Source organism: Teleopsis dalmanni, chromosome 2, assembly GCF_002237135.1.
Source record: "Teleopsis dalmanni isolate 2A chromosome 2, ASM223713v2, whole genome shotgun sequence".
Classification (NCBI taxonomy): Eukaryota; Metazoa; Arthropoda; class Insecta; order Diptera; family Diopsidae; genus Teleopsis; species Teleopsis dalmanni.
Genome location: NC_051847.1, coordinates 84,014,759 through 84,041,951, shown reverse-complemented (window position 1 = coordinate 84,041,951; position 27,193 = coordinate 84,014,759). Strand labels below are relative to the sequence as shown.

General features: G+C 31.8%; 1 protein-coding gene across 1 annotated transcript in view; it reads left to right on the top strand.

Moving 5' to 3' along the window:
• Positions 1 to 27,193, top strand: part of LOC119680591 (tyrosine-protein kinase Dnt) — an 85,441-nt gene that overhangs the window by 36,800 nt on the left and 21,448 nt on the right. Inside the window, exons 3-7 of the mRNA XM_038093496.1 lie at positions 11,274 to 11,401; positions 11,577 to 11,814; positions 11,890 to 12,058; positions 12,145 to 12,305; positions 14,176 to 14,318. Of these exons, the coding sequence (XP_037949424.1) occupies positions 11,274 to 11,401; positions 11,577 to 11,814; positions 11,890 to 12,058; positions 12,145 to 12,305; positions 14,176 to 14,318 (839 nt within the window). The remainder of the gene's footprint in view (positions 1 to 11,273; positions 11,402 to 11,576; positions 11,815 to 11,889; positions 12,059 to 12,144; positions 12,306 to 14,175; positions 14,319 to 27,193) is intronic.

Sequence of the window (27,193 nt, the reverse complement as noted above, 5' to 3'; positions counted from 1 at the left end):
TTTATTTCATTTTACACTGTTACCATTTTACGATAGGTAAATAATTGCTAAGAAATCATTTAACATTGTTTACACATCGACGTGCGGCACGGCACAGTTCAACGTGCCATGTTCAATTATGACTACACGGCGGTGTCCCCTATTCGGTTCCGCCAAACGGCAGTCGTTGGATATCCTGTCTGGTATTCCTACTCGTATGCGTTGAATCAGAACTTTTTCGATGGCAGTGCCAAGTGAAGTTATTTAAAAAATGTGATTTGCAGCATTTTACGCATTTTCCACATGAAAACACTCCATGGAAACGCAAACGTAAACAAGATTGAAAAGCAATGTTGAAAGGAAATATTTCTCAAGTGCGGGACTGAGTTGGATGGAAGGCTTTGAGGGTGGAAAATGGAAAAGGCCAATTTGTTTGATTTTTTTTTATGCTTTGTCAATTGTTGATTTGAAATGAAACCTTATTTCTATTAAAAATAGAAATTATGTTGGGGACTAAACTGGGGAGTTTGAGTGTTGTAAATATGTTTCAAATTTGATGACAAATCAAGCAGGAATCAAAAGAAATTCATTTCAGAATTGGTGTCTGTCAATTGTGAGTCGTTGACACTGTCAGGAATATTTAATATTAGTTAGAGTTTGAGACAATTTTTTATAAACGACAAATTGTCAATTCATAACGTAGCATTCATTATTCGTTTAGTATATTTCCTAGACTAACAATTAGTAAGGTATAAAATCTAATAGTACTATGACATGATTTCTATACAATTACTATAGTATTTCTGTTAAATTACTAAGAAAGGTTTTATAAATATTACAGTTAAATATTTTGAGAAAAGAAAATTAAAATAAAATTATAAGTTGAGTAGTTAAAAATATTGACTATTTAAATCAGATACATGTAATATATTATCCAGTTAGAAAAAACAAAAAACGGTAGGTGTCATATTAATACATTTAAGTTTTAATATAATTTAAATTATTTCTATTTAAGTACCATAATTAAATGAACAAATTGTGTTGTCTTCTTTTAATTTAATTTTTCTCTCGTATTTATATCTATTGTTTTGTTTTATAAAGTAGTGCGACAATTCTAACTCTCCAACTTCACCTGACATAGATACTACTTAAAGAAAATCACTTAATTGCACAGTCTTGATTTCATACCTCTTTATGCCAATTTTATTATTAGTTACTTTATTATTAGTTAGAGAACTGCGATAACCATATTCTTGATTAAACAAGCAGTTGACCACTGGCCCAACATTTCTTTTGGCTGATCTGTTTCCTTGCTTAACCTATTTTAGCCTATTGGTTATTTAAATACTCAAGAAAGTTTAGACACGTAAGACATTCTAGCGCGAAAGATATCACGATAAATTTTTTTTTACATTAAATAAGAGGAAAGAACCTACAACATAAAAATAGAACTGCATAATATTTACGTAGTTAATTTTAGTTTTTCACTGGTTGAAATCACCGATTTTTTTTTGACGGAAAACGCTTGCGAAAAGTGCTATCTAATAGCAGGAAATAAGAAAAAACGAGAACCTCTCACCTTTATTAGACAGTTTAATGAGTCCTTTACGCAAAAGAAATGAAAAATATGTAAAATTGATTGAAAAATTATAACACCTAACGCTTGACAGGTGCCAATTCTTAGGAATATTTCAGGATACCAAAAAAAATTGTTTTCAACTACCAACAAAAATACCTCTAATAGATATTCATTAAAATTTCATCAAAGTCGTACGAAATAATCTATAGGCAGACTTTAATCGGTTAAAATTATGAAAGAATCAAATATATTGTGATGTTTTTGTGTGCATATGGGTCATTATTTTATACCATTTATGAGCTCCTTTTAAAAATAAGAAGACCCATATCTCTGGAAAAATTGTTGAAAATTTTTTCAATGAAACATGGACATGTTTTGACAAATAGCATTGTATACACATTTTTAAACAGCCATATCTATAATTGATAGAAATGTAAAATATAAGGTAATTTATTAAACTTTTTAGAAATAGTTTTAACCAATTAAGAATTTTTATATTAAAATACTAATATTAACCGTTAAACTTGAAAAAGTATTCGCCTTTGCCTTCTGATTCTAATAAAACTCCAACGATACTTGGTAAACCAGTTTTGAACCATTCCATCATATTGCGTGTCAGGTTTTATTTTTGTTTTAGAAATGTTTTTTTTTTCAAACAGTTCCACTTAATTAGCGCCCCAAATTTCTTTTTACATCCCTACAAATTCTCCTAATCTTGTGCATGTTAAACATCTGACCAAATTAAAGATGCTCTTATAACGGAAAAGTAATCTATAGTTTATATTTAATAAAAGAAAATTGATATCAAAAAAGTATATCAAAAATATTTTAAAACTATTTTAATAGATTTATCATCGACTTATCAAAACTGGCCTCGTATACTATAAATAATAATCTAATGATACTTCTTGAGTCAAGAAGTCAAGAATCAACTCCCACAATTAAAGTTCTTAGTTCAGAAACACTCTGTATATATTTTTATCGATTCCCTAGTTCCGTATATTCAAAATTTAGTTAATAATAATTTATTGATATGTTTAAGAAATATACACAGGTTGTAAAAGTTTTCATATTGAACACAAAAAAAAATTGTGTTAATATTTATTTTTATTTTTTCTTTAAATTTATTTTTATTATATTTAAATGTAATATATTTCATTAACTTAGTATATTTTGATACTTAATCAGTAAAATATATTTAGTTAATTAATTTACTACACAATTAATTAATTTTGTACAAAAGAGTCACAAATTATTCCTTACTAACTTTTATTAGAATATTAAAGTAATTTTATAGTATAATTAAGCAATTAATAGATCCGATAAGAAGCACCACTTCAGTGGTTGTTTGCATTAAATTTGGAATAATGATCCTTACTGTGTTTCCCAAACACTTTTGAGGTAAAATTAACATAAAACTAAGGTTCATTATTTGGTAAATTAATTCAAGGACAAAAATCCTTTATTTAAATTCAAGTATTTTATTACATGTTGCACATAGTCATCGTACTTAATGGATGGTACTCAATGAATGTATAATACATGTCGTAAGTGAGGTCAGTAATGAACAAATAATGTAGTAAGTGGTAAATTAAAATGTCAGATAATGAAGATAAAAGGTTATTATCAATTATTTCACATATATTGTGTTAACGTCATATATTTTAGACAATGTATAGTGGATAATATAGTAAAACCACTGAACAGTATTTATTTTAATGTTAAAATTTTTAAACAAAGATAGAAATGCCCTATAGACATAGATTTTATATGTCTATATGTATAATAATGTCAATATCCTATTTATATTGGATTGTGTTTCACATATGGGTTATGTGAATTAAGATTGTGCCAATGTTCAGCACTAGCAAGCAGGGGCATGGCTGTCTGAGGACATCATTGAGTTCGTGATGACTTGGCAGTCAACCTCAAGCTAAGTGAGGTTTGCAATAACAAGAGATATAGTTTTGCGAACGGAAGCCACTTTATTTTTAACTCAATAACGACATCCGAGAATCGAAGAATGAAAAAGGAACCAAGTCGTTTCGTGGTCTACTTCGGCTAATCCTTCACTTCAGTGAGGCCACTTGTTGGACGGTGCGCTGTCCCAACGTCTCCAAGTATATATTTGTAACTTGGCTATTAATAATTTGTAAGCCAACTGTTTTTTTGCGGGGTTACTTAAAGCATTGTGTTAATATAAAAAATTCTTAAAATCTTGGTGTTCGAAAACATATATCCGTGATTTTATAGCTAAGCTGTTGTCACATACATGCCATAAAAGTCATCTTAAATTACCTTAAAAAGTTCCAGTTCTGTTAGAAATATACTACATGGAACATCTAATGGCGAGGTCCAAGTAAAACAAGGAAATAACTATTTGAAAAAATCTGAATCACAAGTATTTTTCATTTTCATTTACTTCTGGAACTACAAAATAGATAACCCTGTAGAAAAACCAATTGAAGAAAAAAAATTCACTGCAGAAATTTTATATGATGCAAAAATTTTTGACAGAGTAGCGCAAAAATTGGTGAAAAATTCAAAAAAGCTCGTTGAGTCAACAGCAGTATTGTCATCAAAAAAAGAGATTTTCATTTTGCATCTAAAATAGTTGAAACTGTGTCAAGTTTACCTGATGAATACTCCAAATGTTCTTCAGCCAAATCTTATCTGAATTGCCAACTTCACTGATGATACTACAATTTTATCAGTTGCAAAAATCACGAATGAAATTTCAACAAAATTTGAGCACAGAATTTTCTTAACAATGATACGAACAAAAATATAGAAAATTAATTTGAGCAACTTTAAATCCATACATATGAACTTCACTTCAAGCTTAAATTTATGCAATAGAAATGGTTTTCAGACTCATAACTTAAAAATACTTGAGTATGGAAAATTGATTTTATTGGTTTGAAAGGTGATTCTATTGTATAACCAAGTTTTGATGTCCATTTGACGATTTGGCTTTGAACTGTGGGATATCCTAGTGACTTTAGTGGTTAAATTGTACAAAGTTTCCACATTCATCAGTAATGCCATTTGATACGTTATAAATAGAAACATTTACCACTCCAAAATATAGTTTTTAAATGCAACAACGGTTTCTTCCGCCGACAAAATACATTAGTATTTTTATTCTTGACATTCGAGAACAAGAAGGAATCATTGGGTGCCAAATCAGGACTGTACGGCGGATGACCCATCAAAATAGTTTTTTGTGTGTGAGCATTGTCTTAATGAAGAATGCTCCCGCGGCACTTGTTTGCTTTCAGTATTTCACTGAAGGATTCCAGTAAACACATGTTTGTATACCATTTAGAATTGACCATTTTGTTTCCTATAATGGTGTACTCGTAGTTGCCACATGACCAGTTTTCCTGAGAAAACAAACGACCACTTGTTTCGAAGTACTTTGGACGTGAACAACTTTTGTTAGCTTCGGTTCATCTTGAAACACCAATATAGTCGACTGCTCTTCTATATATGCATTCTGGTTCATAATCTTATATCCAAGGTTCGTCACCTGTTACAATCTTATAAACTAAGCAAAATATTAAATTAAAAGGAATTCTTACACACCATATTTGAATATTTGTACCATAGTGAATGATACAAATATTCAATCTATTGTTTGCATGAAAAGCTTAGCAACTCAATTCGAAACGTTTGAAGGAAGATATTTCAATAATATTAAATGTTTCTAGTCTCAAAAAAGAGCAATAATTTAATGAATTTAAATCATAAACCATAATTTTAGCCATAGTTCACTTAGAGGAAAAACCGAGAGACAAAAAAAACGTTGACCAAATACTAATTCATAATAATGGAACACGAATAAAAATCAAATACTTATATTGTAAATTTTAGTTATATTACCTATAGGACAATTATTTTTTAATTCCTGTCTTAAAAATAGAGTCTTCAACAAGTCGTAATTTTGATTTGAACTCTTTTCAACTGCTTTTATTTTATTTATTGCTTCTTCTCTTATAAGACTTTGATATTTGATCATTTAAACATTAATGGATATCTAAAGAAAATCAAAATCTCATTTTCTTTTTGCATACTTTATCCTTTCTTTCTCAGAATTCGGTTTAACAGGGCATAGACCTTTTTTAGTGAAATTAAATGTTTAAAACCCATTAAAAAAAGGAAAATACTATTTACTCAAAATTTTTGTGTGAACTCCTGACAAAGTTGTTACATATTTTCTCTCCAACCAAAGACAAAAAGTGTCAATTATTTTGCAATATTTTACATTATTTTTGGCATTTTTAAATATGTTTATACTTAACTTTAAACCAATTTTTGGTCCCCTTAACGAAAATTCCTTTTTCGTGTAGTAAATTGTGACTATTTTCTATTTTCTTATCCTTTAGGACCTTTAGTCTTTTATCTAAACTGCTTCCTTTGGCCTGTGCGTAATGATATCTTATTTTCATATTGTCATTTTAAAAAATATTAAAAGGCTGTGATAAATTAAATTTACTGTCACTTAGATCAACCAAAAACAAAAAACCTCATAGTTCAATTGGCATTTGGTATTTGCAATAAAAAAGGACAAAAGGGCACATTGTGGCTGAGTTCAGTGCGACTAGTGAAATCCAGAAACCCTGAAATGTTCGAACTCACAATGGGGTGCAGTGCTTGTGTGTGCAGAGAATAGCAGAAAAAACATAGAAAATAACAAAAAACAACACCGAAAAAAGAACGAAAAAAAGAAAAAAAAACTGTTAAAGGAAATGAATGAAATGAAACTGACAAGATGAAAGTTAACGAAAATGCTTTTCCCTGTTTCTCGTAATTGGATTTAAAATTTGTTTCAAAATCGTTTGCTTTGTTCCATTTATAAATCCATTTTCTCTACCGACTCAAACGCAGCGCGAAAAATGTTGCTTTTTTCCCATTTGGCTTTTGAGTTTCGTAAGCAAAGACCCCATCCCATCCACACGCTTTATTCTGGCACATGGAATGGTGGAATGGTACTGGAATGGTAGCTGGGAGTGTGCTTATGAAGCGAACCGTCGTCTGTGTGCGCATAGTAAATAGTCAACGTCCCAATCTGCCAAATATTGCTTGCTCTTGTAACTTTTGTCAATGCGAATGCAAAGGATTAGCAATGATCCCAATGAGTAAATAATGCACTACAGAAATTTAATTTCATGTCTTGCTTCTCAAAGGACCTCCATTTCAACGGTCTTAACGACGGAAATGCGTAACGTGCTTTTGCCTTCCTCCCTGTCTCTGCCTCTGCCTCTACCACTGTTTCTGCCTCTGTTTTTGCCTCTTCTTGTTGACAAGTTGATGAAAACAACTAAACTTAAAGCAAACAAACGTTGAAGGGCTAAAGCGATTTCAGATATTTACACAAGTTTTCAGTCGCTTTTATAGTAGAAAACGATACTAGAATTTCACTTAAGCACAAATAAAGTAAAATAAAATTATTTGTAATTCTAGTAGGATCTGCTCCTTCACACTTCACACCTTACACATTTAACACCTCTTCTTTTTAATGAAAATATCGTATTTTGCATAAAAGTTCGCAGACAGGTTAATGCCGAAATATGTATGGCGTACACATACGAGGGCAGACAGATGGTTTAAATTAACTTTTCTAAGTTTACTATTGGATTTTCAATTTTGTGAATCCAATTTATAGAAAGTAGGTTTTAAGTTTTTATTTTCAGTTTATTTAAGCAGTTTGATGCTATATTCCTTTTTTTTAGATTATTTTTCGAACGCAAAAGGTTCGCAACAACCATTTTTCTTATAATTTTTTTACCAAAATTGTCATTGGCACAGACATGGGAAAGATAAAAGAGAGTCAATTCATACATGAAGCCAAATAATTTTAAAAATCATTATATATTTAAATAAAAACTAGGCATAATTCCCTTGAGGAATGTAGAGTTAGTAAATCATCTTGCAGAAAATAGCACAAGCCTAATAAGTATTATCTTTCATCCTTTTTTTGGTTTTGAAAGACGAAATATTTCCAAATACTCATATTAACATTAGTTGACTTGTTCATAAAACAAAAAATATAAATTTTCGTCATATTTTCGTATTTTTAACAAATTTAATATACGCATTGTGCGACTTTAACCTCCTAAAAACATCTGTAAAGGAGTGCACAATTTAGATACATGTGAGTTTTACCCTGCAGATTGAATAACTTAAGTCATTGTTTGGTCATATTTAAACCAATAAAAGGTTCAAAATAGAAATTTAGGGAGAGATCAGGGATATTGATGACAGTAACTTCTCAAGATAAAGGGATAAGATTATTTTTTTTTCATCAAAAGGCATCAAAAGATATAAAATTGAACTCACTTAGAACAGTGAATGATCACTGTTAAAGCAATAAAAGGTTTAAAATACAAGTATAGATAGAAATCAGGGTTATTGATGATGTTACCTCCTGAAGATAATGAAATAAGATTATGTTTTTGATATCAGAAGCATCAAATGACTGAAAATAGTATTATAGAAGGATTCGGTGCTATAGAAAATAGTGCATTCTTAAAATAATGTTATGAGATAATATATGTTTGAAACACATTTAAAGCATTAAAAAATACAAAATAAAAGTATAGAGAAGGATCAGTGATATTAATGATATTACCTGCTCCAGATAATGGAATAAGCATGTTTAAAGCAACAAAAAATACAGATAAATAAATTAACCTCCAAAACTAACGTTAAAGGAGCCAATTGATTACATTCGTATAAGTTGGACCACTTATTTAAGAGTTGATAAAAGTAGAGAGGCTTTATATTTAGATGCCTCTTATCCAAGCACCTAAGAAAGACTATAAGAAAGTTACTATCAATGACTTACCGAAATTAATTAATGGGGCGCGTCCGTAATGTTAACCAAAAAAAAAAACAGGACTATATATAAACTTTACTGCTGGGATGATGGAAGACGCAATGATAAGGGTAGATTAGTGATACCGAGAACAATGTTTCCTTAAGATAGTATGGATAAATTTAGGAGATTTAAATTATATAGCAAAGGCTACACTTCTAAGAGGTTCCAGTAATGTGAGAAATGTGGATGAACTTAAACCCGATTTAGATATCACCGGGTAACAGCAAATAGGTATTTGTTAATGTTCTTCGTATATTAGTCGATATTATAAGAGTAATGTTTTTTGTCAATTTCGTACGTTAAAACAATCGAGAAGAATATACTACAAAGATTTGCAACTTTTTTCTATTTAAACATAGCTGATGTATGACTAAATAAGATGGATGATGGAGACGTAGACAAGAAGAGGTTTCTATATAATATTCATCTTAACTTTAACTTCTCAGCTAATTGTTTTTTTTAACAACAATTTTTTAATTTACAATAGCATATCTACTTGCTTTATTTTGCATAGAATATTAAAGTTTAAGCTTTAATATTAAGAAGATAGGAAACAAAGAATTGTTTTTATATATATTAATCGTACATGATCTGGTTCGATTCTAACATTGACAAGTGAGCTCGAGAATGGTTTTTTGTTGTAGATTAACTTTATTATACACATTCAAATAAACATAAAGGGTGCTTAAAATAGAGTTAGCAAGCATTATAAAGATCCAATGTTTGAATGACCTCATTAATGAGCGGGAAAATCCTTGGTTTGCTTATGACATGTAAAGCAGGCAAAAAGTGTAAACAGAATGAGAAAACTATCCATGCATAAAAACATAAGAATACAGGTGGTTGTATGATGGCGTATGCTTTAAATCTATTTTATCTATTTTAACATTTTAGATTAAAATAATATATAGAAATGTTTTTAAAGAGATATCTTTTCGTCAGTATTAAACACAAAAATAGTTTGAGATAATTCTCTTATGATGAAAATTAGTCTCAATCACGTAATAATATTAGAGACCATGTTAATAGTAATGACGATATGAATTTTAATATGGTAACCTATTGTCAACAACTTTCATTACGCTGTATGTGAGTATCTTGTAACTTGTTTTCTAAATATGTAGCTTAAAAGTAAAAAGTAACAACAAGTTAACGCGCTATCGGTTCAGATGACTACCTGAGTTGTCTTCTTATTGCCATTGGTCATTTGTGTTATCAATGTGAAATTTGATAGATAGCGCGTGTAGTTTTTGAAAGTATAATTAACGTAAAAGTTAATAACTTAAGATAGCTTACTCTACTAAAATCCAAATAAGTCAAATAAGAATGCTCAGGAAATCGGAATCGCATCTATGTATATTCTTTTTCTGAATTACCTTAACACTAAATGAAGGTTTTGGCCATCCAAACAACTTGTATATTTTCGATATGTTAAGAGTATTAATATTTCCTTAGACTAATATAATATTGTTGGAACTTTTTCTGGTTTTCACGGTCCATGATTCTAACACAAAAAAATCGTTTTAATTTTTTCGATCTTGTAAAACCAAGTTTTTGATTTTATTATTATAATCATTTTTTGTCGTAATTTCGATTCGTTGATAATAATAAAAATATTTATCAAACTTTGTAGTTTTAGTGGGTATAGTTTGTTAATAACTATGTTTTAGTTTACCACATTTGTGATTATATTCACATAGATTAAACTGTCTATATTAATCAACCTGAAATCATTCGGCAAATATAGCATTGAAGCTGTGTACTAACATCATCTTTGTCGGGTTGAGAAGTATTTGTAGTTATTTTAAATGAAGAATTAAAGAATTAAATATTAGAAGAATTAAATTAAGAATTAAAAAATTAAATATTATCAAATAGTTGCCAGAATTTCTAACTTTTTTCGCGACATATTCTAGTTTTCTGGTCCAGTTAGTATATTCTTCTTAAGTATTGTTTAAGAAACTACATAAAATAATAAAGTGAATATCTCTGGATATCGGATTCATGTTTTACGAATACTTGTCTATTCGTTTCAGTGAAAATTTTACTTTTTTCCTTTTTTCTATAAAATTAGAATTGCTGTCGAAGTATACAAATATTTATATGCACAGACAGAACCGACTTGACTTCCCTCGTTTATCATGCAATTTTGCGATATTGTATTCATGGAATTACATCAATCTTATTTGCAGCTCGCTCAGTTCTGGCAGTTTTTATTTAAATTCAAGCATCCTGAACTCGTCATGTTACATGCTTGTTTTGTAAATGATTTCTTGGAACCACTTAAAATGGATGAAAATATTATGTTGCAACAACAACATCTTACATATACAAAGCAATTTAAATCCATTGTTGAATTTATCCTTTTAAGCGTTGAAATAGAAAAAAGGAAATACGGAAAAATCCGATATGCTAAAAATTTCAATTTTTATGCGGAAACTAACTCGCACATACGAGTACGCGTACAAATCTACGTGAGCTACTTAGTTATTTGTAAGAAAATTAATAGCAGCAAAGGTATAGAGTGTCTTAAAGTGAGCAGACACTCGAACTAGCCCCGTACGGACCGCTCCATTTATCTTTCATTGTGTATTATGTTGTTCAATAATGTCAGCCAGAAGCCCTGCTGCATGCAAGATTCTGTTCGCAAGCATGAAAAGGTCCCTTTAGAAAATTGATACAATAGCAAATTGCTTTATAATGTGATACAACAATTTTATTTATGCTTTACTTTCATTACTTTCTTTCTGCTTTCTTTCACGCAACATTACTTCACGCTTCAATCCCCCTCTCCCCGACGTCGCTAAATATGTTATATGTGCATTGACACAGGCTTGGAAGCGGATTTATTTTATGTTCACGAGGGAGCAATAAACACATACGCAATGCATTTCACCGTACCTGTGCCGGCGGATGTACATGATCTGGAATTCTCATGGCAGAGTCTGACAACATACCCGGTAAGTATTATTGAGGAAAATTTCTATTATTTTGTTGCTGTGCTGTGCATTAAGGTAAAAAGAACTACAAATATAAACAGCTTTAAATTTCGAAATTTCTATTGCCTGTAATGCTGCACGGTAGTCAAAAACTAATTTGCACTCCATTAACCTATATTTTGTCAAACTATTGCAGCTACCTTATGCCATTACCATAGAGCTCGAGCACGAGCAGGAGGCTTTGGCGGCACCCACACTGAGTATACCAGACAAGGGCTTAGTGCCGTCGCAAATTGAAACATTTTTGGTGCATCTGCCCTGCACAGGAAACGCTACCGAGCAAGTACCACTTAGTGTCAACATGGTGGTACGTGGCCCACCACGGACTAATGATACAAGATTGCATTTTAAACGCAATAAAGTTTGCTTAAAAGGTTTGTGGTTTAAAGTAGCAGAAGATAAGTTCATAATAAGCTTACACAATTTTATTATATTGGTTTTCCTAATAGGTATGTTCCCAGCACCAAATCAATCACCGGCTCCTGCACATGCACCATCGCAGGGTCCAGCACTGTTAGGCGCTGCAGCCTGTGCATTGGGTTTGGTATTAGTGGTTGGCTTGATTGCAAGTGCAATGTACCTGCGTGCACGTAAACAATTACGTCAGGATTCTTTGCAGTAAGTTAAAAGATACTCGAAAGCTCAATTGAATTCTAAAGTAATTTCATTTGCATTGATTTTTTCTTTATTTTTCAATATTAAAGCACAAGCTTCACAACCGCAGCTTATGGTAGCCATCAAAATGTTTTTATACGTCTTGATCCGCTAGGGCGACCACCCAGTGCTAACAGTGGGTCGTACGCAACTATAGCTAGTCTTAATAAGTATCCCTCAGATACTAAAAAGTCCTGCAGCATATTTGAGCGTAAGTACTTATTTATTTATGCCATTTAATGAGTTTTATGTTCAAGGTAAAAGTTATAAAAAGTATTAAAACTGATTATTAACAACCAAATAATATTAAAAATGAGGAGAACTAAAACACAAAACGCTATGGTAGACAAAATAGCAATAATCGTTAGTGGTTATTAAAAAGCATTAAAAATGTAAATATTGTAAGCGATAAAAATGAAAAAGAATTGCCAGGTCTAAAAATTATTTGTGATAAAAACAATTTATTAATATTAATAATTTATTAATATATAATTAGGAAAAAAATGCCTAATATAGTGTAACATAAGATATATAAGGTATCCATGGTATCTAACATATGTAAGATATATATACGAATAATAAAAAACTGAATAAGTTTTGTTTAAACTTATGAACAAGTGAAGTTAATAAATAAAGTTAACATACAGTTAAGTTAATAAAGTTAACATAAAAGTTCTTGAGATATTGCCGCTATCTTTTGTAGAGACACAATGTACTTCACCCTGGATGAGTTTGAATCAAGAGCAAAACAACCAATACCGAGAAGTCAGCTAGTTTCTATCTGATATTGTCGGAAACTACTAAACACTTGTTTAAATAGTTGTGTCTCTAAAATGTAGAAACGTCTTTACCAGGACAGTGCATAAACATCTACTTTTCCTCTTTAACATTTTCACTTTTCAGTTTCGAACCTGATTTTTTTCGAATTTTTGTGAAATCTTTTGTTTCTTGGAAATGGTGCTCACAGCACATAGTGATCACAGCTCCTCTTAATATATGCAATTAAGAAACCATTTGTTTTCAATTGCGATTTTGATGTGGATTGCGTTCAATGCGAACCTCAACTTTCCACATCACTTCTGCTGTTGTACCAGTCTGGTACCAAAACTTTTAAAACACTGTCAGTTAACTGATATGATTTCAAAAGACTTTTTCAAGCTATGAATTTTATGTGACCCAACCATTTTTACCTTAGTATTACCACTACTTTGAAAGTCATAGTGAGCGGTTTAGAAGCATGTCAAATGAATGTTTTATATCCTGGGCTAGCATGTACTGCAGACTTTTGGTACAAGATTTTTAGAAGCTTCTTAGGCCTCAAAGCAATTTCGTTTCACAAATACAGTGCAACAAACACCAACTACCTTCTGCTTGATATTCTAGTTGATTGCGTAAAATTCGATGTTCCAAACATTCCAACTACCAATATCATATTTTTCTTAACGGTGTAGCCCATCGGACCGAGTCCCTGGATTCGTCTTGGATTTTAGACATATTAAAGGGCTCTTCGGCTGTTAGTTTCTAGACTATATTATCAATACCACGTTTTTATGATAAACTGCCTGTGAACTTATATGAGATCGCTGGTGCTCCAGAATATCGGTTAGCTCCTCATCGTTTCTAAATTACGTATACGTATAGTAGTATTGCTAATAACTAACATAATAGTAATCGTTTTAAAATTTCGTATACTACTTATGAAAATTACTGTGTTAGAGAGAGTAGACTTAAACCGACGGACTATACCATGCGAATAGAGAGAAAGGTTACAAAATTTATATAGGTGTTTGCAGTTAAATAATACCACGAATTTTTTTTGTTTGATATCAGCTGTTAGCTCCTAGCTAAGAAACCCACCCTAAAATCGGTGAGCAACCCGAGTTTGCTACCGTATCATGTTAGGCTTTAGAGACCACAATAACAACAACCGGGCTGACTTAACGCTATCTATTTGGATATGGAATTAATATTATGATTGAATATTTTATCGTTTATTTAAGTTAATATAAGTATATAGAAAAGTTATTTTCACAAACGTTTAGTAACTAATTTAATAAAAACAATTTTTCACATTTTACTAGGTTTTCGTAACTCACCAACTCCTTCGCCATATGCAACAGCACTACTGCCGATGGGTGATCAAATCACCGAAACAATTTATTCCAAGCCAGAATCGATTTGTCCCTCGAGAATATCGTACTATGCATCATCACAGTTAACCCAGGTATGTATTCCTTTTGTTTTTGCGTTTGAAGTTCCTCTCCAATAATATTTCGAGAACATTGTGCGCCAATTATTTGAACGCTATTTAAAATTAAAGGATTTTACGTTTTCAACACGTGCAGGCATTCCGGATAGTACAAAATTTAAAATTGGGTAAATCAACTTAGTCTTCATGCCTGTAAAATAATTTCCTATTTGAAGGTTTCTAGTTTGAAGGTTCAAATTTAAAATACACCACGGGCGATTGGTTTTACGGTTTTTTGATGCAGGCAGAGATGCCGTTTGCGCAATTAGGTTTACACACACATAACTACAAACAAGGACATGCGAGTACATTGTAACCGAAACATGTTCGAGATAAAAATTAAACTTATTTATGCTTACGACTTGATAAAGCACTCAAAGAGTGTAAACCGTAAAAAGCATTAATAAATATGGATGTAAGCATTGTCTTACTAGGCAAGAAAAGTGTACCCATGGGAGAGTTGGGGGACTTTAAACTGGGTTGGTATGCAAAATGCCGTCAAGGGTGCAGCTAACATGAAACGGCAAGGGTGAATTAATAGACTATGGAACACTCGTGCATTCATTTTAAGATAAGCAATAAACTTTTTGTTTTAACATACGTACACACAGCACACACACATGTATACAAGCAGATATACTGAAATCACATGACAGTGTATATACATATATAAGCTAAGCACATGTACGTTAACAAGGAGACACCAGTACTTTGGATTGTTCTCATGGCATTCATTATGCCAAAGGCAACTGCAAATAGGCAAACCCGGTGAGGCGATTATGTTTTATAATTTCGATTGCAAGGAAACAAATTCTTGTACAAATTTTCATATTCAGTGTCGAAAATTGCCCTACATGTGTGCTTGTTTGTGGGGTTCAATAAATTGTTCTTAAGTTTATTGAGTCTCCTGCTAATAAATACCTGTAGTCATAGATACAACATGACAGCAGATATTCCAACCAAAATTCGAAATGTGAAATAATTCATCCAGTAAAGAAATGACAGAATTGGATTAAATTTCTATGGTATTTTGCATGGGAAGTGTAAATTAAAAATTTGCTAATAAAGTAACTAGATTCGTATTTTGTACGATAATACTGTATTCATTATTGATCAAATATCGCAGGATTAAATTGCAATATCAACTTGATGTGTTTAATCAAATTTGTGATAATTCAAATTAGCAAATTTCAATTTCTCATCTCTTATTACTTACAGCGTTTCGAGCATGATTTTTTGATATTTTTAAAAAAATGTTTAACACAGAAACTTTTCTGTCCAACGTAAATGTAAGCTCTAAGATATACTTGCTTTAATCTAAAATATAGATGTACAGATAATTATTTTCCAATGCAATTTAAAATTTAAATCGCGTTAACAATATTTCTAGGCACCACAATTTGACTAAAACTTCACATAAAAGCGGCTATTCTGAATAACCTTTTCGATTATGCTATATGCCTATATATTTTTCTGCTTCAAGTACCAAGCTATAAAATATAAAACTTTTACTTATTATAAAACTGATTCCGAAAAGATCACTGATGATGGATATTTAGCAATACTTAAAATAACTGTATTGTCAGCCAAAAATTCAATTAAATAAAAATAATACAATTTATTTGTTGTAATTCACTACTGCTGAAGAAACCTATTAAAAATTTTACATTGGTTACTCAGATAAAAAGTAGTCGCGTCATCTAACGAAATCTAGTACTTATTACATACTAACAGTTTGATCTACCAGGGTGCTTCCCTAGATGTACTCTAGAGTACGGGTTTATGTTGCGATCGTGAACAGAAACATTTACTTCTACTTTCGTCAACTTGGCAATAACGAATGAAAGACACAGATCATTTTCTATATAAGTCTATATTTAAGTGTATATATATAGACTAGGAATATTGGAATATTATTAAGAGAGATCGCATTACTGCAACTCAGTTCTCTCTGATGTATAGCAATCGTCGCAGAGAAACTGCGCGTTCCTTATTATACCGAAGTATTAAACTTTTTTTAACTGTAGTAGTTGGATAAACTTATAGTAAAAAAAAAACTGTAAAGTATTCTCTCTTGTCGAATTTGCTTTATTGTATCTAAAAGTTTTTTGTGACGAATGTAGTAGCAAAATGGCGAAAATTTTTTAATTGAAGTCAACCAGAAGTTACGTGCCAACCTTCTACTGCAACCAAGCAAACTTCCAACCATATATATGGTATACTAGTTGTAATGATTAAATGTCTTTGTCTTGCATTAAAACACCAGTTGCACTTTTGGTTTTTTTTGTTTTAGTAAAGTAAACACGTAATTTGAGAGAAAAAAATATTTTTATTCAAAATATTAGCCATTGGCTTCTGTACATTTCTTTATCATACAGATAATTTATAAACACCATGCCAGATAAGTCAGAAAAAATTCCTCGAAGTAAGTGAAGTGCTGTTCTGCGAACGTATGCCACATTAGTGCGAAAAAGTGATAGTCAGAATGATGTCCTATTCAAGCGATTTCAAAGTCTGTCTGTCTTGGTCTGTGATTGGTTTTGCTGTGTAAGACGGTACTTTGTCGTGTAACAAAAACCTTTTACCATATCTTTTGACCCATTTAAATCGTCTTTCGATCAAAGTGTGATTTAAATAAATCAAAATAAATGCTTTTTTTGTCACCCGTCACAATTCGATACAAAAACGATTTTTTTTTGCGTGGTGTTAAAGCATGATTTAACGAGTAACTTTACGATTGTCATTTGACATTCATTCAAACTGTGAGGGACCAGGTTAGCCAGTTTAAACATCTTCCTCATTGCTCATAAAAATCTGTTGATTGTTTCTTGTGATACACTTTATGTTTTTACCAATGGCAGTTCAGTCTGTGGCAGTTCAGTCTGAGTTTAGTCATCATACAACAACAATCTGAGCAGTCTGAGTTGGGTTATCATACAACAACTATAGAAGAACTATAATAGATTTGTAATCTACTAGCGCGTTTACTAATAGAAATCACCACTTTTAAATTGTCGAAACCATGTCTCACATATTCTAATCCATGAATTGTGTTGACCATGTATTTCTAACAGCGAACAATGACTATCAACTGCCTTTTTCTATTGATTAAATAAGAAAAGCAATGCGTACCGCAAATGTTCTTTTTCAGGCTTAAAGTTCAACGGTAGTTTTTGGCGGAATCAACTTGTGTTTTCGTGGTTTAATGTCAGTTGAACAAAAGAAGGTATGTTTCAAATTAATATATACTTCGTGCTTTTACTGACGTCATCTCATAATTTAACGGGAAAAATCTTATGCATACACCTGATGCGTCACAAAAAAAATTATACGAATATCGTTTCATATTCAAATGTTTTATTTTAAGAGTGATTACTTTTAATTTCAAAACTCACTTTTACTGTATATGTAATATTATTAACAGTTTCTTCTTTTTTTGTTTCTGCACACATTGACTTTTAGCCTACATAATTTTTAATATTTGCGAAAGCATACATCAAATATATTTTATCTCACAAAGTTCCCTACTTTAATTTTCGTGAAAGCCATACCCATTTCTTTTCCATACTCACGTATGTACCAAATTCTATTTTTTTTTAAATTAATGTATAATGAGTAAGTCATCAAATATGAACTCCTAATATTTTTAAAAATCTGCAGAATGTCAATTTTCTTAGTGAGATTTTCTTTAGATATAAATTGTAAAGATTGTGGGTAAACATTTTCTCCATTTAAATTGCACTTGTATTAAATGGAAGAGGAAGAAAAATGTTTGTATATTGGAAAAAAAAACTCGAACCGGAAAAATTGAATTAAATATCCTATGCTATGTTTAATGTTTTATATATTTTTAATTTCGTTAGAGTTCATAAGGATTTGGATAATACACAATTTCAAAGCGCGTGTTTACTTAACTATGTCTATTTATTTAGACTTCAATTTCACCCTCGTATTGCGATGAGTTTGGTATTTAGTATTAAGCCAACAGCCAACAACCAACAACCAACAGAAAGGCATCCATCCCTCATTACCCCGCCTCATATCGTTACTTATACGCTTGCAGTATGCTTCGATGCGACCCATTTATTAATTCTGCAGCTCATGAAACATTCCAACACATAGGCAGGCACACACTTAAACATAAATATTTATGTATTTGTATAAGCGTACTCCATAGTCAACCAGTCGGAAGAGAATTAAATGAATTTCTGACTAAAGTAAAGCTCTTGAAATTAGAGTAAGCATCACGCAGTAATTGTTGTTTTTGTCGCTGCTGTTGTACTGCTGTCGTACTGCCATTTGCCGTTGTTAGCAATAAAATCAAGTTGGAGTTGGGGCTCAAATTCACTTCAGCTGCACTTACACCCACTTCACTTTGTTTGAATATCGAAGTATGTGTGTTTATGTGTGTGTGTACGTTATTGTCTCCACATTAACTCACATCGTTTATTTTCTATTAAATCAGTCCATAAACGTTGGCAATTGCTTTAATGTGAGCTGAGTTTAGCACTGAATTTGCTAGGCACATATCAATGTGTATGTGCGTTTCAAGTAAAACAAAACAAAACAAACCCAAGGAAAGCAACGAAAGCAACAATAAGAGTTTGAAAACAAAAACATTAGAAAATGAAAATAGATGTAGAAATAAAAAATATTTACGTTTATATATACGTTACATATCAAAAAAAAAAAAAAACATGAGATATTAAAGCCAAGAAGAACAATCGACAACAGTAACAACAACAACAACAGCAGTAACCACTGCAGCCAGACTACATCTGTTGAAACATGACTTTGTGCTTGTTTAGAAACACTTACAAGTTATTGCCAAAGCACAAACGTAAAGCTGAAATAACAATAACACGCAGCCAGACAGACAAGCGGACAGACAAACACAATGAAAAGAATAACAAAAATATGTTTATGCGGCAACTTTACGATGAGCTTTGTAAGCGACCATCATCCACAACCGCCCGACTACCCGACCACCCGATCGCTCCAAAGGGAGTATAAAATTATATACCAAATGAAAGCGACGACATTGAAAATAGAACACTGTTAAATGGGTTAAAAAGCTTTTTGCGAGTTTTTTTTACACTATACTTCTTAATATATGGTGTGGTGTGTGTGTGTTGGCATTAGTGAAGTTTTGTATTAACACCGTCTTGGTCTTAGCTCATCTTCATAAAATGTTTCCGTAGAACTCTTGCATATTTTGTTTTTCTTTGTATTTGTTTACGTTATGCTAAAGTAAATGAAAATTAATGAATGAATGAGTGTGTGCCGTCATTTAAATTACAGTACACAAAAATGAATGCTTACAGTAGCTGTTAAGTTTGAGTGCGACTGCGGCTGTGGCTGCTACTGCGGCAGGTTGGAAATTAATTTTATGGACCCTTAGCACATGTTTTGCCATTTGCCATTTGCAGCCCTGAAATTCTTCAATGCTTTAGCATAAAGCATAACAGGTGCTAATTAAAAATGTTGTCGCCTCATTAAAGAAATTTGTGTACTCGGTGAGTGGTAACTGTAAATGACAGTACTTTGCTTGTGCAGTAAAGTAACATAGATGAAGTTTGGGGGTAAAACATAGCTGTAAACCAAATGAAATATAAGACATTATTTGTTCATTTACAAATGTTGTAAACTTACTTTTTAGCCTTAAGCTATAGTCGCAGCCATTTGCTTATTACAAAAACAACAATTAAATGAGAAGCAATCGTTAACTGAATCCACTTACCTCATTCTTACCTCATACTTTTTACTTACTCTGTTTACTGCCTAACATCGTACTCTTATAGGTATACCGTATAGCAGACACGTACAAAAAGTCTTTTAATAAAATCTTATTAAATTACAAGCATTCATTAAATAAGATACAAGATACAAGCCAATAAAAGTTATAAGGAAATGAAATTGAAAGCGAAAAACCCGAAAACGCAATGAATAACTTCATTACGGAGGCAATATAGGATTTTATTTTAAAGAAGACTAGGGCTTTTAATATCTTGAATCGTCATAAAATGCTGGTTACTCTACTTGCAATAATATTAAAGATGCTAAGTTACGAATGGCAATTAAGAATTTATTTACGTGTTGCTTTTTGAAATCATTGAAAGATAATATATTTCGTCAGCAAATGACTTTCAACAGTAATTAATATGCAATGAGCTAGCATTTTCAGTTCAATTTTTATTATCAAGAAAAATTTTTATAAGCAGATCTCACTTTCCAGAAAAATGCCTCTAAAACGAAATGGAACTGGGTACGTAGTTACTTAAATGACTGTAACAATCCGCTACCAGATATTTATTTGCTTAAATAGTCACAACAACACATTACAGGGTCTCAGCCTGAAGCAGTACACCTCTTTAGACCGCTGTGATGGTTGCACGCCTTTTCCAGTGCGTGGTTAGTACTCTCCCAACTTGGCCACTCAAAGGAACTGAGAGAGAGAGAGAATCGATTAAAATTAATTTATATTATAAAATATTACATATTCAAATTGCTTTGGAGAGACAAATTGCTTGAAGAGACAAATTGCTTTGGAGAGACAAATGCTTTATGATACCTTTTAAAATATTTGGGATAATCTCTTCCACATCTCTTGGGTCTTCCACATAGAGTTAAGGAAATATGACAACTCCGATTCCGTTACAGCTCTCAGATAAGTAAAGAAACAATATTGAAGACATCGAAGTCGTTCCGTTTGTAATCCTAAACAAACCCATAGAAAGTGATTGATAGATTTTTTTTCCTTCTCATGAAGATAGCAATCTACCTATCGGAATACGCTATGATCAAATAAACGGCGAAATGGCACAATCTCGTGTTAGTATTCCAATAAGTACATAAACTATAGGTTTACTAAAGACCAAAATGCAAACCTTTTCGTTTCACTCTTCTTTAATTTGGGTCATAACGGCTTGATAGTCTTTGCACTTAAACATTGAGGTGAATTCTTTTTTGCTTCTAAAGGGTCCACAAAAGTGAACATTGATCAGGTGCTTTAAAATAATTTTCAAATAATTCTGATAGAATTCATGCTTACCAAAAAATAGACAGTTTTAGTAGTACTGAATAAAATATAAATTAGGTTTGATTAACTTCGGAACCAAATCAAAGCTGGAAATCACTTTCTTTGTAAGGCGGAGGTCTCATCCGCCTCCAAGCAGAGATGACATTCTTTAATTTTGATACAGGCTTATCTTAATAAGATGATAATGCACGCTATGATGACCGGTTAGATAAGCCACCAAAAATCTCAGTTCTATTCTATGCAGGTAGGATGCCCCACTATAGTTAAAGCTTTTAAGATCTTAAGTTGTGATTTCTTCATTCTCTTTTTTTGATTTTCAGAAAAAAATTGCTTTAAAACACAATCTGAAAGTTTTTTCATAGGAACGACTGACACATATATTTTAACTCATTGAAAGCATTCGATTTCTTATTAGTAACAGAACCATTATTGTGTCAAAAGGTAGTGATATAGTGGATTTTTTTTATTTTTGGCTGTGTTGTTGCAGTTCCCGTAATTTCTATATTTTGTATTATGTTGTCAAAGAGTGATTTTCCACTAAAATTTTGAATTTGTCACTGTTCTTACAAATTTATGTCCATTTTATGTTTTACCATTTTAAAGATTTCAAATCCTTTCAATGAAAGTGAAACAAAAATTTGCGATGAAATTACAATATTACTATATTCTTTAAATGATGGAATTAAGTGCTTAAGAATTTTATATCCTATCTTCTTATAATATTAGTATTAACGTCAAATTGTTAGAGGAGGACTGAATCTTTCCCTCTCCTTAATACGCCACTGTCTCTAGCAATTAAACTCTGTTCTTAGTTGGATTTTGTTTGAAGTTCCCAAAAAATAAAATCAAATGCATCACATAAAGAATGAATCAAAGTTTTCTGATATAATAACGACATGATTAAACCCTTTAAATCAGGGAATAAAATTATGTGCTTAAATGTTTTTAAATTTCATCTTCGTATCACATAAGTGTTAACGACATTTCAAGGATTAAGCAACATTAAAGTAAACATTTTGAAAAAGTTCCTTGCTGTGTCCCTTTATTGTTTGCGAGAACTCTGAAGGGATATCCATACGAAGTCAACGTTAAATGTATATCATTTAAATAGTAAAGCATAGAGCTTTCTCCTATTTGAGGTATAAAAATTCTACTTTCATGCTCACTGCAATCCTGGCAAACAAAACAAAAATTAAAATGGAATTCGTTTTTGTGAAGTTTCGAATTCCATTTCCTGCGGTGACACCAAACCATATTTTTGCTACTCTTGTTTACTTTTGTATTGCTTTTCCATTTTATAACAATTACTCTGTGCAGCATTTATTGCTATCGTATCCTTTTTTTCCAACTTTTTGCTTTTCGTACTGATTTGGTTTAATTATCCTTTCAGTTCTTAATGGAAACTTGTGTCAAATTAAATTGGGTCATTCTGTGTTATTATGCTTTTGTTTTTCCCACCCAATCCAGTGCGCTTTATTTAATTGCACAGAACTATTTTTATATCGTCGACCTCATTTCTTATTGTGGTTTTTATTGCTAACAATTTTTTCGTATGACTGTCAATCAATTTTTACTTTTGTATACCCCGAACCTTCAACCCACACAACTAACACAACATGGAACGACAAATATTGGTGATCGGTCAACCTCACTTGACTTGCGACCTGCTGCCAATGAATACGAGGGTAATGAGTAAATATACACTGTTCAGTCGAATAGTTTGCGAAATTCGACGCACTCTAAACCACAGGCAAAACTCAATGTTTGTATAAATATAATAAAATAAAAATTATAGTTGCGGATTGAGGTCAAAATGAACCAAGTACGCCCATCATTGTGACTCCATTAGGAGCGAATGTATTCATCAAATGCATAATTCTATGACTGGACTATTCAAACTACAACGACAGATTGTCTATTGGGACTGTATATTGAAAATGTATCTCCCCCTAGACTAAAAACGAATGAAAATATATACAAACAAACGAATTTTATGCACTTAACCCCTTTCTTTCGTACACCTCTGTGTGGTACTTCATTTTCGAAACGGGTATTTGCATTGGACTACGTAATTTTGCGCGAAAAATTGTGTGAATGTTTAATATCCGTTACTTACTTCCGTTGGTCTGTGGCTGACAGGAAGTTATCAATAGTGTAATGGTGGACAATAGCATCCGTATCCGTCGTGTCGTACCAAGTAGCAATCAAAGAAATGAAAAAAAAAAAACGGATGGCGTTTGGGGTTACTAATAAAAACTACCAACGAATAATTGTACAATTTGTCACTTTTCTTGACAGATAGACAACAGAAAATACACACAGATATATACAGACAAATGTACGTGTATTATGCGGAATACAACTACATACATAATACAACTACTCCTATGTGTACGGATAGTTTATGTGCGAATACCAGACGAACGGAATGCAGGAAATGTTTATGATTTGTGTTTCGAGTTCCGGCACAAGATGTGGTCATTTTATAGCATTATTTTATCTATGGATTTACTTTGCACTGGAGGAAAGATTGTGCCGGTTGAAGTGTACATTTCCAACAGCTTTTAATTACAAGGTGATTGATATGTTTCCGTTCTCTACTTTCCTGCAATTTCATGGTACGCAATTGGCAAGTAAGATCCAATTAACTCCAGACATCTTCAGTTACTTTCACTGTTATTATTCTAGTATTATTGTATTATTATTAAAAGCAAAAATATTTTTTCATACTTTTCCAAGTGGAAAATTACCAAATGAAACAAATGAGTTAGCCAGCTTAAACTCGTATTTGCAAACAGCAGGCTCCATTTATTTCATGCCACATGTGGGCGCCTATTACACCATAAAATGGAGAGTTGAATTAATTTCGAAGTTAGCACAAACAAATGTTTTTATTATGTTAGACCGGAAACTTAATAAATTGCTTCAAATACTTCCAATTAATTAATTTTGCTAGTCTACTGAACTTGCACGCATAACACCCACGTCAGTCGTTTTCGGTAACATTAACAACGCTTTTAATTGCAGAAAATTACAATCGTTTTATTACTTGATCAATCGAAACGGACCATAAATTGTTGGTCTCTTTTTGGTCTGTTACTTTAAAATAGTCATAAAAGTATTTGTCGATTTATAGCAGTTAAACTCAGCTAAAAGCATTTAAAAGTGTGATGTCAACAAAATAATCTACTAATAGACTTTATCAGTTCCGACTAGCATTATGAGACAGATAATCATAGCTCATCAGTTATGTAAAATCTAAAATTATTTCAAAATAAATAGTTTCAGTTTTATCGTTTTCTAGATTCACGAACTCCATATCTTAAATCCTACGAGTAGTACATCACAGATAGCATTCTTTACATTTTAAATGCTTTATGCTTCCGTCTCTTTATTGCTTTCCATTTTAATCAAGTTTTTTGTCCATTATTATTTATAACATTTTGTCATTCTTAGAATAGCTTAGTAATTCCATTGGAGTAGAATTTCTTTCGGCGAAAAATTTGTCCGAGCCAGTCAATTTTTTACTATCCATAAACAAATGCTAGTCAGCCGGTGTAAGATCCGGGCTATTGCGGTAGATGCACACCCACGCGAAAGCGGTTAGAATTTTATCAAGGTAAGGCATGTGTGTCGTCAGAGGCAACTCAAATGAAGTAGGCATCATCCGATACTATTTGAAGTATAAATGGTAATAAGTGATTCCACGAGCGTAAGGGCCTACAGTTTCGCCTATCCTGACCAAGGGTTACGCGAATTGAATGACTGAATTCACTAATTTAATTCGATATAGAGTTGTTTTCTCCAAACGGGTGTTGTGCTCCAACGAAGCGATGAGGTGTTAGATAGCCCACTTATTGTAAATATATAGCTTCAATTAATACTCGCAGAATTCCTTGGAATACCGCTGGATACATATATCGTCGCATTATACTGAAACATTGTTAAGAGCACCAAGATGTCAAGCTCTAATGTCTGGTAATCATGTTAAAAAGCAATGGATTTTAAACGGAAGATTCATCAAAACTTTCTAAATAAGTTCCACCAATTTGTTCTGAGTCAGCAAAGATATTTGTCGCCGGGCAGTGTCACGATGGAACACAACTCATTTCCTACTGGCCAATTCTCGTTGCTTTTCCTTGATTTTTTTTTCAAACGGTCCAATTGTAAGCAATAAAAGACCAAGTTAACCTTTGCTTTACGCTGGAACAGTTTATAATATGCAATTCTCTTTCAATTCCACTGAACATTCAACCTAACATTGCCTACAGTTTTATCATCAAAATGTAGAATACGTATATAAATAGTTCATTCTTAGTATTACCCCGTTTGACATAATCTATCTCTATGATAGGTTTCTGTTAGCCCAACGAATTTCGTTGAAGAAATGTTACTACCGTAACATTACTTTATTGATACATTATTGCTTGTTTATTTGAATAACAGTATGTCTGTCTGTCTGTCTATTCTTTTTTCTGTCAGATAATACGAGACTTCAATATGCTAAAATCTTCGCCGTTGGGACGGATAAATCCTCCTAAATTATAAACTATATTGGTTCTAACAGCCATCCTTAGTATTAAATCTCAAGTAGCCTATTAGCCTATTAATAGTCTTCTGTTTTTCGGTTCTATTATACTCCAAGAAGAGTAGTTTAAAAGCTAATCAGTCTTTTGGTAATCTATTCTACCATCGTTGGTGCTTATATATAGAATTCTGTCTCTGTACTTTCCTGATAACATCTGCAGGTTTGCAAGTACGATTTAAGTAAACATATTTATATTCGCGCGATAAGATATTTATTAGCTCAAACTGTTTATTAGTCTACTGGGTCTGATGTTTTATTGTTTGACTTTGAGTCTGCCTGTTTAATGCTTATCGACTACTTATTGTTAACCAAATCAGTCAATATTTTTGGAGCAAGTGGAATGAAAATTTACATTAGGGCTTACTATAACCTGTATTGCCCAGTAAAATAAATTGTCTAAATTTACAAATTTGATTTAATTTAGAAATGCACTCATCATTTGTCTTAACGTATCTATGTAGAGTGCAATAAACTCATGAAGAATTAATAACAAATCACATACATTACAGATGTATACAAATTGATGGAAAATATTGAATTCATTAAAACGCAATCTTTTTCAGTTAAACTAAATGCAATTAATCCCTTTGTACAACAGAAATGAAAAAGAAAATCCTTGACACTTAGGGCGCTGCCCCTAGAAATGTCTCTAAAGCACATCCGAAGAGCACTTAATCCGTGTTTTAATCCTGCGATTAAAGTGCTTTACAGGTGCGATACTTTCTGAAATAGATATAAGTAGCTTGAATAATCAATGAAAGGATTTCGTCAAGTATCTAAAAAAGGTTTTGAGGTACAGAAAGAAGTTGAGCGAATTTAAAAAGATAGATTTAGAAAATAAATCTAAATTTATTAAAAATTAATAAATCACTTGTATAAAAAATTGATTTATGACAAATTTGTCGATCTATTGGAATTGAATTGAAATTTCGACATTATTGTATCTAAATTTTCTTCCTCATTACTATATTTATATTATTTTATGAACCGTTCGTTATTGTGGCTTAATTCTAAAGTTTTGAGTATTTATGACGTAAATCTATTTTTAACTGTTCAAAGGATGACTAATTAAATTTGAATCTAATTAATCTTCAAAGGGCTCATCAGAATATTCAAGCTAAAACAGGTCCTGCATTTCACTTAATAAAATATAATTTAATTTCTCAGCCACATATTTGAAATGATTTTGGCCTTGCCTACAATTGACGTTGAGAGCTGATTGCA